At 39.8% G+C, this 17,828-nt stretch overlaps 2 protein-coding genes across 5 annotated transcripts in view; one reads left to right on the top strand and one right to left on the bottom strand.

The window, feature by feature from the left end:
• The window catches only part of LOC128690073 (uncharacterized), a 342,887-nt gene that overhangs the window by 163,938 nt on the left and 161,121 nt on the right, over positions 1 to 17,828 (top strand). The window lies entirely within an intron of this gene.
• Positions 7,128 to 16,852, bottom strand: LOC128690074 (uncharacterized). Its single transcript, XM_070088714.1, has 5 exons — positions 16,783 to 16,852; positions 14,832 to 14,907; positions 9,996 to 10,171; positions 7,964 to 8,121; positions 7,128 to 7,660 (listed from the first exon to the last, which is right to left on the bottom strand). Exons 2-5 carry the CDS (start codon positions 14,881 to 14,883, stop codon positions 7,567 to 7,569), a joined length of 480 nt encoding a protein of 159 aa, XP_069944815.1. The 5' UTR covers positions 14,884 to 14,907; positions 16,783 to 16,852; the 3' UTR covers positions 7,128 to 7,566.

The raw sequence follows: 17,828 nt of genomic DNA, 5'->3' as shown, positions 1-17,828 counted from the left end.
TGTCAGACACTGCAACACGTGGCATCTTGGTACAGAAAACACCTTGGACAAACTTTTCAAGTGAGAAGGGTTGGATCTGAGAGGGACATGACCTCTCAGTTGCCTCTCACTACTACTACTACTACTACCCTGCACCTCTCCTTCCGACAGTATTTAAGTCTCCACACTGTCGCTTGATCTTCAGATAGTTCCTGACTATGGAATTGAACTTCTCCAGGCCGAGGGACTGACAACCTCAAATTCTACGACTTTAAGGGTGATGGACTGATTACATCGTCTTCACATCTCTACTGTTCCTGCCTACTTTCTGTATTCGACTGAAGAAGCCTACTGTGTAGGCGAAACGTTTCGGAATAAAGTTGTCTAACTGTTGCATATGTGTCTTACCTAACAACCTGTCGGTATTGTATACCATTTTGATGTTCATCTTGTCAGACACTGCAACACGTGGCATCTTGGTACAGAAAACACCTTGGACAAACTTTTCAAGTGAGAAGGGTTGGATCTGAGAGGGACATGACCTCTCAGTTGCCTCTCACTACTACTACTACTACTACCCTGCACCTCTCCTTCCGACAGTATTTAAGTCTCCACACTGTCGCTTGATCTTCAGATAGTTCCTGACTATGGAATTGAACTTCTCCAGGCCGAGGGACTGACAACCTCAAATTCTACGACTTTAAGGGTGATGGACTGATTACATCGTCTTCACATCTCTACTGTTCCTGCCTACTTTCTGTATTCGACTGAAGAAGCCTACTGTGTAGGCGAAACGTTTCGGAATAAAGTTGTCTAACTGTTGCATATGTGTCTTACCTAACATAGGAAGATTATTTGAGGTAGTTGGTACTAGCTAGTGAGGGAAGGTTACAAAACAAAACACTTCTGAATATTGATATAATTTATTGTGAACGAGCAGGTTCAGCGTAATACATTATAACACGTTAGTTCATGTACCAGACTGTACTACAACATCATAATATTCTGTAATACTATATATGACACACAATATAATACAACTGATATTCTTACTTTGAACCAAAGGATACTTTATTTTTTAATATTTTATTTAAAACTAATACAGTTTAACATAAAAATAAAGAAACAGTATGGATCTCAATCAAATTAACTGACAAACGGATGGCACCTACATGCTGGCAAGATATTGCTGCCAAACATACAACAAGAACTTACGGCAAGAACATAACTAAAAAAATACTGTCACAGGGTCATGAATTGACATATATACACATTCATTAATGCAAAACCTTGCATGTATATGACTTGTACATATACTAATGTATTAAAGTAAGACGAGAGGTTAAAATACTGTTCTGTACTAGGTTAAGATAGTGTAGTATAATAAAGGATAAGATAGTGTATTATAAGCTGGGTTAAGATAATGTAGTGTAAGACAGGAAAAGATAGTGTAGTATAAGATAGGATAAGATAGTGTAGTATAAGAACGGATAAGATAGTGTAGTATGAGATAGGTTAAGATAGTGTAGTATAAGACAGGATAAGATAGTGTAGTATGAGATAGTTTAAGATAGTGTAATATAAGACAGGATAAGATAGTGTAGTATGAGATAGATTAAGATAGTGTAGTATAAGACAGGATAAGATAGTGTAGAATAAGATAGGTTAAGATACTGTAGTATGAGATACAAGGAGTGTAATTACTTGTGTAATGTTGGGTGTTGTTAAAGTGTAAAAGACAACAGTAACACTGTTATAAGACAACAGTAACACTGTTATAAAACAGTAACACTGTTATAAGACAACAGTAACACTGTTATAAGACAACAGTAACACTGTTATAAAACAGTAACACTGTTATAAGACAACAGTAACACTGTTATAAGACAACAGTAACACTGTTATAAAACAGTAACACTGTTATAAGACAACAGTAACACTGTTATAAGACAACAGTAACACTGTTATAAAACAGTAACACTGTTATAAGACAACAGTAACACTGTTATAAGACAACAGTAACACTGTTATAAAACAGTAACACTGTTATAAGACAACAGCAACACTGTTATAAGACAACAGTAACACTGTTATAAGACAACAGCAACACTGTTATAAGACAACAGTAACACTGTTATAAAACAGTAACACTGTTATAAGACAACAGCAACACTGTTATAAGACAACAGTAACACTGTTATAAGACAACAGCAACACTGTTATAAGACAACAGCAACACTGTTATAAAACAACAGCAACACTTATAAGACAACAGCAACACTGTTATAAGACAACAGCAACACTGTTATAAGACAACAGCAACACTTATAAAACAACAGCAACACTGTTATAAGACAACAGCAGCACTGTTATAAGACAACAGCAACACTGTTATAAGACAACAGCAACACTGTTATAAGACAACAGTAACACTGTTATAAGACAACAGCAACACTGTTATAAGACAACAGCAACACTGTTATAAGACAACAGTAACACTGTTATAAGACAACAGCAACACTGTTATAAGACAACAGCAACACTGTTATAAAACAACAGCAACACTGTTATAAGACAACAGCAACACTGTTATAAGACAACAGCAACACTGTTATAAGACAACAGCAACACTGTTATAAGACAACAGCAACACTGTTATAAGACAACAGCAACACTGTTATAAAACAACAGCAACACTGTTATAAGACAACAGCAACACTGTTATAAGACAACAGCAACACTGTTATAAGACAACAGCAACACTTATAAGACAACAGCAACACTGTTATAAGACAACAGCAACACTGTTATAAAACAACAGCAACACTGTTATAAGACAACAGCAACACTGTTATAAAACAACAGCAACACTGTTATAAGACAACAGCAACACTGTTATAAAACAACAGCAACACTGTTATAAGACAACAGCAACACTGTTATAAGACAACAGCAACACTGTTATAAGACAACAGCAACACTTATAAGACAACAGCAACACTGTTATAAGACAACAGCAACACTGTTATAAGACAACAGCAACACTGTTATAAGACAACAGCAACACTGTTATAAGACAACAGCAACACTGTTATAAAACAACAGCAACACTGTTATAAGACAACAGCAACACTGTTATAAAACAACAGCAACACTGTTATAAGACAACAGCAACACTGTTATAAGACAACAGCAACACTGTTATAAGACAACAGCAACACTGTTATAAGACAACAGCAACACTGTTATAAGACAACAGCAACACTGTTATAAGACAACAGCAACACTGTTATAAGACAACAGTAACACTGTTATAAGACAACAGCAACACTGTTATAAGACAACAGTAACACTGTTATAAGACAACAGCAACACTGTTATAAGACAACAGCAACACTGTTATAAGACAACAGCAACACTGTTATAAAACAACAGCAACACTGTTATAAGACAACAGCAACACTGTTATAAAACAACAGCAACACTGTTATAAAACAACAGCAACACTGTTATAAGACAACAGCAACACTGTTATAAAACAACAGCAACACTGTTATAAGACAACAGCAACACTGTTATAAGACAACAGCAACACTGTTATAAAACAACAGCAACACTGTTATAAGACAACAGCAACACTGTTATAAGACAACAGCAACACTGTTATAAAACAACAGCAACACTGTTATAAGACAACAGCAACACTGTTATAAGACAACAGCAACACTGTTATAAGACAACAGCAACACTGTTATAAAACAACAGCAACACTGTTATAAAACAACAGCAACACTGTTATAAAACAACAGCAACACTGTTATAAGACAACAGCAACACTGTTATAAAACAACAGCAACACTGTTATAAAACAACAGCAACACTGTTATAAGACAACAGCAACACTTATAAAACAACAGCAACACTGTTATAAAAAACAGCAACACTGTTATAAGAGGCTTGTATTTGTCTACACATACACACACACACATACATACTATACCTAATGCGAGTATACACACACACATACACTATACATAATACAAGTATACACACACATACACTATACATAATACAAGTATACACACACATACACTATACATAATGCAAGTATACACACACATACACTATACATAATGCGAATATACACACACATACACTATACATAATACAAGTATACACACACATACATTATACATAATGCGAGTATACACACACATACACTATACATAATGCGAGTATACACACACACATACACTATACATAATACAAGTATACACACACATACACTATACATAATGCAAGTATACACACATACACTATACATAATGCGAGTATACACACACATACACTATACATAATGCGAGTATACACACACATACACTATACATAATGCGAGTATACACACACATACACTATACATAATGCAAGTATACACACACATACACTATACATAATGCAAGTATACACACACATACACTATACATAATGCAAGTATACACACACATACACTATACATAATGCGAGTATACACACACATACACTATACATAATGCGAGTATACACACACATACACTATACATAATGCGAGTATACACACACATACACTATACATAATGCGAGTATACACACACATACACTATACATAATGCAAGTATACACACACATACACTATACATAATGCGAGTATACACACACATACACTATACATAATGCAAGTATACACACACACACACTATACATAATGCAAGTATACACACACATACACTATACATAATGCAAGTATACACACACATACACTATACATAATGCGAGTATACACACACATACACTATACATAATGCAAGTATACACACACATACACTATACATAATGCGAGTATACACACACATACACTATACATAATGCAAGTATACACACACACACACTATACATAATGCAAGTATACACACACATACACTATACATAATGCAAGTATACACACACATACACTATACATAATGCGAGTATACACACACATACACTATACATAATGCGAGTATACTGGTTCTACACTGGCAAAAGCCTTCAACGTATTTTTTCAAAATGACTTAATATTTTCTTATAATAACTATGACCAAAGTGCAGTGTAAATGTGACATATACCGTTACGACACTGAGTGTTGCACTCTACCACAGTAGTAAATATGACAGCTGCTTCCGTTACTACACTGAGTGTTGCACTCTACCACAGTAGTAAATATGACAGCTGCTACCGTTACTACACTGTGTGTTGCACTCTACCACAGTAGTATATATGACAGCTGCTACCGTTACTACACTGTGTGTTGCACTCTACCACAGTAGTAATTATGACAGCTGCTACCGTTACTACACTGTGTGTTGCACTCTACCACAGTAGTAATTATGACAGCTGCTACTGTTACTATACTGTGAGTGTTGCACTCTACCACAGTAGTAAATATGACAGCTGCTACCGTTACTACACTGTGTGTTGCACTCTACCACAGTAGTAATTATGACAGCTGCTACTGTTACTATACTGTGAGTGTTGCACTCTACCACAGTAGTAAATGTGACAGCTGCTACCGTTACTACACTGTGAGTGTTGCACTCTACCACAGTTGTAAATGTGACAGCTGCTACCGTTACTACACTGTGTGTTGCACTCTACCACAGTAGTAATTATGACAGCTGCTACCGTTACTATACTGTGAGTGTTGCACTCTACCACAGTAGTAATTATGACAGCTGCTACCGTTACTATACTGTGAGTGTTGCACTCTACCACAGTTTTAAATATGACAGCTGCTACCGTTACTACACTGAGTGTTGCACTCTACCACAGTAGTAAATATGACAGCTGCTACCGTTACTACACTGAGTGTTGCACTCTACCACAGTAGTAAATATGACAGCTGCTACCGTTACTACACTGAGTGTTGCACTCTACCACAGTAGTAAATATGACAGCTGCTACTGTTACTACACTGTGAGTGTTGCACTCTACCACAGTAGTAAATATGACAGCTGCTACCGTTACTACACTGTGAGTGTTGCACTCTACCACAGTAGTAATTATGACAGCTGCTACCGTTACTATACTGTGAGTGTTGCACTCTACCACAGTAGTAAATATGACAGCTGCTACTGTTACTACACTGAGTGTTGCACTCTACCACAGTAGTAAATATGACAGCTGCTACCGTTACTATACTGTGAGTGTTGCACTCTACCACAGTAGTAAATGTGACAGCTGCTACCGTTACTATACTGTGAGTGTTGCACTCTACCACAGTAGTAAATGTGACAGCTGCTACCGTTACTATACTGTGAGTGTTGCACTCTACCACAGTAGTAAATATGACAGCTACTACCGTTACTACACTGAGTGTTGCACTCTACCACAGTAGTAAATATGACAGCTGCTACCGTTACTACACTGAGTGTTGCACTCTACCACAGTAGTAAATATGACAGCTGCTACCGTTACTATACTGTGAGTGTTGCACTCTACCACAGTAGTAAATATGACAGCTGTTTCCGTTACTACACTGTGAGTGTTGCACTCTACCACAGTAGTAAATATGACAGCTGCTACCGTTACTACACTGTGAGTGTTGCACTCTACCACAGTAGTAAATATGACAGCTGCTACCGTTACTACACTGAGTGTTGCACTCTACCACAGTAGTAAATATGACAGCTGCTACCGTTACTATACTGTGAGTGTTGCACTCTACCACAGTAGTAAATATGACAGCTACTACCGTTACTATACTGTGAGTGTTGCACTCTACCACAGTAGTAAATATGACAGCTACTACCGTTACTATACTGTGAGTGTTGCACTCTACCACAGTAGTAAATATGACAGCTGCTACCGTTACTATACTGTGAGTGTTGCACTCTACCACAGTAGTAAATATGACAGCTACTACCGTTACTACACTGTGAGTGTTGCACTCTACCACAGTAGTAAATATGACAGCTGCTACCGTTACTATACTGTGAGTGTTGCACTCTACCACAGTAGTAAATATGACAGCTACTACCGTTACTATACTGTGAGTGTTGCACTCTACCACAGTAGTAAATATGACAGCTACTACTGTTACTACACTGTGAGTGTTGCACTCTACCACAGTAGTAAATATGACAGCTGCTACTGTTACTACACTGTGAGTGTTGCACTCTACCACAGTAGTAAATATGACAGCTGCTACTGTTACTACACTGTGAGTGTTGCACTCTACCACAGTAGTAAACAATGATCTTAACTTTACACTTATAGTAGAAGAATAATAGAATGTGAGAACAGTGTTCACAGACAAACACACACACACTCCATCATACATAAGTTGTATTAGTCTTAGCCTTAATATTCTGGCATTATGTACTTCCTTTCTCAGTTAAGTACGAATAGTAGGGAAAATTAACGTATTTTTAAGATTCTGTCTCTGTGTCTCTCTCTCTAACTCGTTCCACTCGTTCAGTTTTTGATTAAGACAAGTTGTGATTTAAAGTAGTCTTGGAGCGTTGTAAGAGGTTGAAATGTGAGTGTGGCATCTTACAAGCAGTGCAGACATCTTAAGGAACTACATCACTCTCGATGTCAACTAAGTCTTTATTTACTGGAGCAGCAGGAAGCTTCTCTGGCTCAGGAGGAAGCTTAACCTTTTCACTGTCAAGAAAAATTAACATAAATACATTTTGTTTTCAGGATTTTTTTATGCAAAATTTGTTCGTAAGAATTGCATTTTTTTGAAGTTATGATTGTTATATCCATTTGTTAAAAACTGTGGAACACTGACGTGTGTCACGTTCGTTTTATGTTAATCTGACACAGTATAATCACACTGAGAGAAATGCTCAGTATCTGCTATTTCAATCCTAAAGTAAACTGTAAACTATATGTACACAGTGCTCACACGAACACACACACACATATATATATATATATATGTGTGTGTGTGTGTTAACTCACATATCAGTGTTGGCGTTGTCTGGTACTTCATCGCGGGTACAGCAGCAGCAACCAATCTTGCCCTTGGTGTTGCCACAACAGTCACCATCATGACGACAGTACCACATTAGTAGTGCCACCACTATGATCAACCCCGCCAGAGTGCCCCACAACTGCGCCTGACAAAGTTAACAACACAGGTGTGCTCAGTGACACTTGTCTTTCACACTTCACACAGTGTGAAGTTTTTAGTTTACATTTGACTTCTAGCTCAGTGGTAAGAGCTTCCATTGCTCGATTCCCAGGCATTTTTCCTTACACCTTCCGTTCCTATTTAACTAGCAGTATAACAGCATTTGAGAGTTTGGTGACTCTTGTCTTGTTATAGCGATGGGGAAGGGGAGATCATGATCCCTCTGTACCTTCCATTAAGCATTTAGTAATTTAACCTCATTCTCTCAAACACAAAAATGCTTGCAGAAATGATGACCGCAAAAACGCATGTGTTCAACATAGAGACGATGTTGGACACCTCATGAAATTCAATGAAGCTAAACTAGTTATTAAAGAAGACGACTTAAGACGGAGAAAATGCATTGAAGCTGCACTAATTTCTGTCAGTAACACTATAAAGCAAAAATCCGGTAGTTACAGTATTTCAAAATTACTAAGCAAGAGGATATTACCCATCCTGGGAACTGGTGTTACTTGATGCCAGCAGGTCCCTCTCTAACCTCACCTCCTTAGTTCCATTACTACTACTACTATTACTACTACTACTACTACTACTACTACTACTACTACTACTACTACTACTACCACCTCTACCCACACGTCACCTCACCTGACTCCTGCCACTATATATATAAATGTTTTCTTAGTTTTCTCTGTATTAGGACTGAAGAAGCCACTCGTGGCGAAACGTTTCCTTTAATAAATGTCCTGAACTGTACATAAGTGTCTTTTTCCACATCTTATGTTCTTATGTTAGGTGAACACGGACGATGATACAAGTCATAGAGAATATAACAAGCTATAGCACACAAATATATAACAAAAAATGAATACGAAGCAACTTTCTTATGAGGGAGTTAAAATCTTTGGATATCAGGTACTTATAATTAGGAGAATATTTATTAATGGTTCCAGGGATCAGTCTAGGTTTTGTAACAGCTTCCCATCGTACACAAGGGAAATTATCAACAAACTTCTACCTGTCGTCAAGAGGGAACTGGATGGCTTCCTAAAGTTAGTTGAAGATCAGTCAGGCTGTTGTTCGTATGCCAGACTGCTTGCGGCCAGCTGTAGCAGCCTGATTGACCAGACCTTGATCCGCCAGGAGTCCTGATTTGGGACCGGGCCGAAGAGGCATTAACCCCCGAAAATATACCTTAGGTATCCTTCAGTTATCCTCTCGAGAGAAACGTCGTGTGTAAAAAACAATTGAAGTTTGCAATGCAGCAAGGAAGCACCACACTACAGTAATAAAGACTTAACGGGCACCTAAGTTCCTCCGTCTTCTAATAACAGGTTCATTTTTCCACTCTCTACCTTGTCCATAATTACTGTCGCATTTACTTTGTCTGTTTCATACGGTGAAGTCTAAGATCTTTCCTTAGTTCATGATATAACTTAACAAATCTTTCAGGACAGTTGTGTTGCAGAGGTCTGAACTTTGCTCAGACTTCACCTTACAAAACAGACAAAGTAAATGCGATAGTAATTATGGAAAAGGTAGATTATAGTGGAAAAATAGACATGTACGTAGAAGACGGGGAAACTTACGTGCCTCTTTAGTATGGCACAATAAAATAAACAAATGTAAGAAGACGCTCCAAACATTTCTCTCTCAATTTAATATTTACAAAACAGGAAGAACACTATCCTGCTAGAGTGTAATACCTTTAACACTTGTTTGGTAGGACGCTAGTGCGCCTTTGGATGGTTAATGCCTATCAACGTAGTGCGTGTGTTGATATCTATTAATGTTATACAATATATATGAGAACTGAGTACAAGGCAGAGCAGGAGGAGGATGGGGGTTAGGTCTTACCTGTCCCACAACTGCTTCTGAAGTTTCTTTAGTGGCGCAACAGGTGGGAACAGCGTTCTCCTGGCAACAGGTCTGAGGAGATACACATGTGTAGATGTTGTTGGGATCCATCTTGTCGCCATTCGGGTTAGCGTAGCACTCTGTCTTGGCTCCAGCTGCTGACTCTCCTTCCGCTACTATATACAACGGCTAGCATCATGAAATAAACACCCATACACACATACACACACACACACACACACATACACACACACACACACACACACACACACACACACACACACACACACACACACACACACACACACACTCTCGTCCCCATTTTCCCTTCTAACTCTCCCCTCTCCTACTCTTAAAAAAAAAAAAAAAAAAAAAAAAAAAAAAAAAAAAAAAAAAAAAAAAAAAAAAAAAATGGTGGGGACTCGCAGGACCCAAGGATCAGATGAGAATGGTTCGGGTAGGGAGGAGTGGATGGAGGAGCAGTGGAAAAGGATGGAACAAGAGTGGGAGAGAAAATTAGGAGAGCTTTCTGAAAAAATGGAGAAAGAGCTCTCTGTGAAATTGGAAAGGTGGTTGGAGAAGGAGACAAAGAATTGGGAGGCACAAGTCGAAACTGCAGTAGCCAAGATAAGGGTCCTAGAAGTTGAGATAAATAGGCTGGAGCGAGTTACAGGGGCAGTGACCAGAGAAGACACAGCATATGAAGCTGCGAGGCTGAACAGGAAGGAAGGAATTATGAATTATGCTAAGGCCACATCAATCTGCCAAGGAGGACCAAGGAGTGAAAGGGAAGATCAACTGGTTGCAGATGGAGAGGGTGATAGGTCGAATGCTGAGGCACAACAAGGCTATCAAGAGCCACTGGAAAAATCAAGGGAGAAACTGACCACACACAGGCAGGATCCAGAGCCACAGAGGGTGAGGCAATGCGAGGAAGAAAGGGCAAAATCAGTGTTTATCCATGGGCTTCAGGAGAGAGAGGAAAGGACACACACTGAAAGGAAGCAGGAAGAAAGGAAGGAGATTGAGAAAATCATAACAGAAATAGGTGAAGAGAGGGACGAGATTGTAAATTTTCAGAGAATAGGGGGGTACTCGAAGGTGAGAAACCGACCAATCAAGCTGATTCTCAGGACGGAAACAGTGCGGAACAGGATCCTCCAAGAGAAACCACGATTGAAATACTCGGAAGAGTACAAGAGGGTGTTCCTAGACAGAGACAGAACAAAATCAGAACGACAGCAGCTGAGGGAGAGGACAAAAAAGCGAAAGGAGCTAGGAAAAGAGACAAGGAGGGAACCAGCAGAGGTCAGTCAGAGCAGGACAGAACAGCAAGGGCAAGCACACACACAACTACTCTCAGAACCACACAACCTATCACACCATCCCAACACACCCTACAATCCATACCCACAGCCTCCACCCAACACCAAGCTATAGAACCCCACAGTATGCCACCAGGTCTCCCACCCTCACAGGCCCCCCAAACCACAGTGTTGGAAAGGAAACTGAAGGTATGGTACACAAACGCTGATGGAATAACAAATAAGTGGGAGGAGTGGCAAGAAAGAGTCAAAGAAGCATCACCGGACATCATAGCTCTCACAGAAACCAAGCTTACAGGTATGATAACAGATGCCATCTTTCCAACGGGATACCAAATCCTGAGGAAAGACAGAGGGAACAGGGGGGGTGGAGGAGTTGCGTTGCTGATCAAAAATCGCTGGAATTTTGATGAGCTGGAGAGAGAAGATAGCGGAGAAGAAAGTGATTACATAGTGGGAACACTTCACTCTGGAGGTCCCAAGGTGGTAATAGCAGTGATGTATAACCCACCACAGAACAGCAGGAGGCCAAGGCAAGAGTACGACGAGAGCAATAGAGCGATGGTTGACACACTGGCTAGAGTGGCCAGAAGAGCTCATGCATGCAGGGCAAAGCTCCTGATCATGGGTGACTTTAACCACAAGGAGATAGATTGGGAGAACTTGGACCCACATGGGGGCCAAGATACTTGGAGGGCTAAGATGATGGAGGTGGTACTGGAGAACTTCATGTACCAACACGTAAGGGACACTACAAGAGAGAGAGGAGAGGATGAACCAGCAAGGCTGGACTTAGTATTCACCTTCAGTAGTGCAGATATCGAGGACATCACATATGAAAGACCCCTTGGGGCCAGTGACCACGTGGTTGTAAGCTTCGAATACACAGTAGAGCTACAAGTGGAGGGAGAAGCAGGAAGGCCAGGACGAATGAAGCCAAACTACAAGAAAGGGGACTACACAGGAATGAGGAACTACCTGAACGGGGTTCAGTGGGACAGAGAACTGGCAGGGAAACCAGTTAATGAGATGATGGAATATGTAGCAATAAAATGCAAGGAGGCTGAGGAGAGGTTTGTACCCAAGGGTAACAGGAGTAATGAAAAAGCCAGGATGAGCCCATGGTTTACCCAAAGGTGCAGGGAGGCAAAAACCAAGTGTGCTAGGGAATGGAAGAAATATAGAAGGCAAAGGACCCAGGAGAATAAGGAGAACAGTCGTAGAGCCAGAAATGAATATGCACAGATAAGAAGGGAGGCCCAAAGACAATATGAAAATGACATAGCAGCGAAAGCCAAATCTGACCCGAAACTGTTGTACAGCCACATCAGGAGGAAAACAACAGTCAAGGACCAGGTAATCAGGCTAAGGAAGGAAGGAGGAGAGACAACAGGAAATGACCGGGAAGTATGTGAAGAACTCAACAAGAGATTCAAAGAAGTGTTCACAGAGGAGACAGAAGGGACTCCAGAAAGACGGAGAGGTGGGGCACACCACCAAGTGCTGGACACAGTGCACACAACCGAGGAAGAAGTGAAGAGGCTTCTGAGTGAGCTAGATACCTCAAAGGCAATGGGGCCAGATAACATCTCCCCATGGGTATTGAGAGAGGGAGCAGAGGCGCTATGTGTACCCCTAACAACAATATTCAATACATCTATCGAAACAGGGAGATTGCCTGAGGCATGGAAGACAGCAAATGTAGTCCCAATCTTTAAAAAAGGAGACAGACATGAAGCATTAAACTACAGACCAGTGTCACTGACATGTATAGTATGCAAAATCATGGAGAAGATTATCAGGAGAAGAGTGGTGGAACACCTAGAAAGGAATGATCTCATCAACAGCAGCCAGCATGGTTTCAGGGACGGGAAATCCTGTGTCACAAACCTACTGGAGTTCTATGACATGGTGACAGCAGTAAGACAAGAGAGAGAGGGGTGGGTGGATTGCATTTTCTTGGACTGCAAGAAGGCGTTTGACACAGTTCCACACAAGAGATTGGTGCAAAAACTGGAGGACCAAGCAGGGATAACAGGGAAGGCACTACAATGGATCAGGGAATACTTGTCAGGAAGACAGCAGCGAGTCATGGTACGTGGCGAGGTGTCAGAGTGGGCACCTGTGACCAGCGGGGTCCCGCAGGGGTCAGTCCTAGGACCAGTGCTGTTTCTGGTATTTGTGAACGACATGACGGAAGGAATAGACTCTGAGGTGTCCCTGTTTGCAGATGACGTGAAGTTGATGAGAAGAATACACTCGATCGAAGACCAGGCAGAACTACAAAGGGATCTGGACAGGCTGCAGAACTGGTCCAGCAATTGGCTCCTGGAGTTCAATCCCACCAAGTGCAAAGTCATGAAGATTGGGGAAGGGCAAAGAAGGCCGCAGACGGAGTACAGTCTAGGGGGTCAGAGACTACAAACCTCACTCAAGGAAAAAGATCTTGGGGTGAGTATAACACCAGGCACATCTCCTGAAGCGCACATCAACCAAATAACTGCTGCAGCATATGGGCGCCTAGCAAACCTCAGAACAGCATTCCGACATCTTAATAAGGAATCGTTCAGGACCCTGTACACCGTATACGTTAGGCCCATATTGGAGTATGCGGCACCAGTTTGGAACCCACACCTAGCCAAGCACGTAAAGAAACTAGAGAAAGTGCAAAGGTTTGCAACAAGACTAGTCCCAGAGCTAAGAGGTATGTCCTACGAGGAGAGGTTAAGGGAAATCAACCTGACGACACTGGAGGACAGGAGAGATAGGGGGGACATGATAACGACATACAAAATACTGAGAGGAATTGACAAGGTGGACAAAAACAGGATGTTCCAGAGATTGGACACAGTAACAAGGGGACACAGTTGGAAGCTAAAGACACAGATGAATCACAGGGATGTTAGGAAGTATTTCTTCAGCCACAGAGTAGTCAGTAAGTGGAATAGTTTGGGAAGCGATGTAGTGGAGGCAGGATCCATACATAGCTTTAAGCAGAGGTACGATAAAGCTCACGGCTCAGGGAGAGTGACCTAGTAGCGATCAGTGAAGAGGCGGGGCCAGGAGCTCGGACTCGACCCCCGCAACCTCAACTAGGTGAGTACAACTAGGTGAGTACACACACACACACACAAACAAACACAAACACACACACACATACACACACACACACACAAACACACACACACACACACACACACACACACACACACACACACACACACACACACACACACACACACACACACAAACACACACACACACACACACACACACACACACACAAACACAAACACACACACACACACACACACACACACACACACACAAACACAGCAAAATTTAGCTAAAAAATACGTTAAGTTAGGTTACGTGAGGTTTCAGAGTTAGTTTTGATTAAAAAAAAAGTTTTTATATTATTCTTATTTAAAAAAAATATATCCATCAAGACTTTGAGATAGAGAAATAAAGAGAGATCTGAGGACACCAACACTGTAGAGGTAACACTTACCAACAACACCGGTGATGGTAAGCAACAACACTAGTGTAACTAGTTCAACCATGGTGACACTAACACTCCAACACACCTGTATCAGTTATAACAACAATAATAATGTCATATTTGTTAAGTACACAATTTAAAGGAGGATTTATTACCTTCAATTATATCACCTTAAAATTTCACAGTGATGTAAAATATAAATATAAATGAAAACCATAGTTTAAGAAAAGATTATTATTATTATTATTATTATTATTGTTATTATTATTATTATTATTATTATTATTATTATTATTATTATTATTATTATTATTATTATTATTATTATATCTAACGCTACCGTTGAAGACGTCACTTAGCATAGAGTAATAGCACTGCTTCACCCACTCTAAAGAGTGCACACTCCATAGAGTATAACAAGTAAATTAGCTAATTACCTAACTTTATTTAAGTACTTCAGCTCACGGACATAGCTAGTAGGTCACCTTCCCTTTGTCCGAGGCTCTGAAATGTGTTTGATCACTGTCTGCCAAACACAACCCATGAACAAAACATTTTATATAATTAAATGACATGACTTGACATTTCGTCTGTAGACTTTTTTTCAGTAAATTCTAAGAGTCGTAAATTTATAGGCATATATGAAGGCTTTGTAGCTCTCTGTGCTACTTAAGGAACTGTCAGCATAACCTTAATGAAAGGAAACAAAGAAGATAATCAGTATATGTTCTTAATATGATGCGAAGAAAAATATTGTTACTACAAATAAAGAAGTAGACACGGATGTTTATATGCAATACTGGCCACACTTAGGAGGGTCAGCTGTTGCAACCACACTCGTACCACGGCACAGTGTTTGCATTCTGCAGGAGGGGCGGAGGTCATCTGAATGAGGTTAGAACACTTCTAGCAAGACAGTGATTGAATTTATGATGGTGAAAGCATCGATTATTTTTCGGGTTACCTTTCCTCGGTGGGAGACGGCCGGTAAGTTTATATACTGTGTGTATGTATATATTGCAAATTATGGGACCTATAGCCTCGGAGAAGTTAATAAAAAGGCCATTTGAATATTCCACTTTCTCTACCACCCCATATATCACTTGATAAAAAAAATTGAAGGTAATCAATATGGAAGCAGTGTTGTGACCATTATTGGTTGAAAGAGAAAATAATGAGTCATTTAGAGCCGACGTACTGTGTTGTCATGGTGCACCGTACACAAGTATATGTGTGTGTGTGCACTCACCTATTTGTGATTGCAGGGGTCGATTCTAAGATGATCTTGACTCTTAACTTGCTTCGTGGGCCTTATCGTACCTGCTTTTAAAACTATGTATGAAGCCTGTCTCCACTACTTCCTCGCCAAGCTCATGACACTTTCAGCCCGCTCTCAGACCCAAGAAATACTTATTCTGTGTGTTGGAGTATAATAAAAACTATCCTGTTTATAGTATGATAAAACCATCATGTTTGGAGTATGATAAACCCATCCTACTTTGAGTATGATAAAAACCAGTGTGTGAGGCAAAGATAGATGTTTCTGTCTGAGTGTAAAACTTGACAACTCAAGGTTGGCTTCACAGTGATAAGATAAGATAAGATAAGATTTCGTTCGGATTTTTAACCCCGGAGGGTTAGCCACCCAGGATAACCCAAGAAAGTCAGTGCGTCATCGAGGACTGTCTAACTTATTTCCATTGGGGTCCTTAATCTTGTCCCCCAGGATGCGACCCACACCAGTCGACTAACACCCAGGTACCTATTTGCTGCTAGGTGAACAGGACAACAGGTGTAAGGAAACGTGTCGAAATGTTTTCACCCCGCCGGGAATCGAACCCGGGTCCTCCGTGTGTGAAGCGGGAGCTTTAGCTTTATTTTAATAATACGAAATAATAAGAAGCCGACTCAGTGACACAGGTAAATGCCATCAGTTAAATTACTCATACAGATAACTTACCCTTTAATATAGTCAAGAGAGACGACCAGGTATCAGAGGAGGACACCTGTGTACTGAGCGATCACCTTCCCAGGTGAGTTGAACTGATATACTCACACACATACACACAGACATACACACACACATACACACAGACATACACACACACATACACACAGTGCCACTACATATCTAGTTTCTCTCAGATTTTATCCATCATCTCAAAGTCTCTTACTTTCAATTACAAATAACTTGTTTAAAATAAAACTTTCGTTTAGTTTTAAGTGTTAATTTAGATCTGTATGCCCGAAAATATCACTGAACTGTAAATGAAAGAGAATTGTGCGTAGAAATGTGATCAAATATGTGTTTTTCACGCGTCCATGACAGCCATTGCTTGGTGACCAGTACACACAACACGCCATACTTACCTCTACAACACTCACGTAAATTTACTATTATACACCCAAGAACATCTTAAACTCCCTTCTAAAATAATAATAATTAAAATCAGTTGAGCTTTGTTTACTGCTGAATAACTAAGTATTACTTAGTCATACTTATAAGTAATTAACACAAGTCAGTTATAGGCTTTTCGGAGGAAAACTATACAGAAATGCAGTATAATTTGATACTTTATTGACAACGTTTCTCACACACAGTAGACTTTATTAAGTCACAAACACATGTATCTGAGTGTGAGTATATGTATATAGTGTGCAGAGTCAGGTGGAGAATGTTGGGTAGCTTGTATTAGAGAAGGACCTGCCCTGGACGGGCGAGTCAGTATAGTATACCCTGTATAAGCTTCTTACTTTTATAACAGTTTCCGCTTTATGACACACTTTCTTATTTTAATTTATAAAAGTGGTCTGATATATATTATTGAGTTAATTTACAAAACACTTTCTATAACTTTTCTAAAAATATTCACTTTGAATTTAGAATTTGTTTAACTTCATTTATAGTTATAAAATATATAGTTTTTATAGGAAGTTATTTAGTTTATTTTGGTCGGTTTATACACAGTAAATATTTTAACTAGTAAAACTTAAGTGATATTATTT

The sequence above is a fragment of the Cherax quadricarinatus genome, chromosome 25 (assembly GCF_038502225.1).
Source record: "Cherax quadricarinatus isolate ZL_2023a chromosome 25, ASM3850222v1, whole genome shotgun sequence".
Lineage (NCBI taxonomy): Eukaryota > Metazoa > Arthropoda > Malacostraca > Decapoda > Parastacidae > Cherax > Cherax quadricarinatus.
The sequence above is the reverse complement of the archived record's forward strand: the minus strand, read 5'-3'. Positions and strand labels throughout refer to the sequence as shown.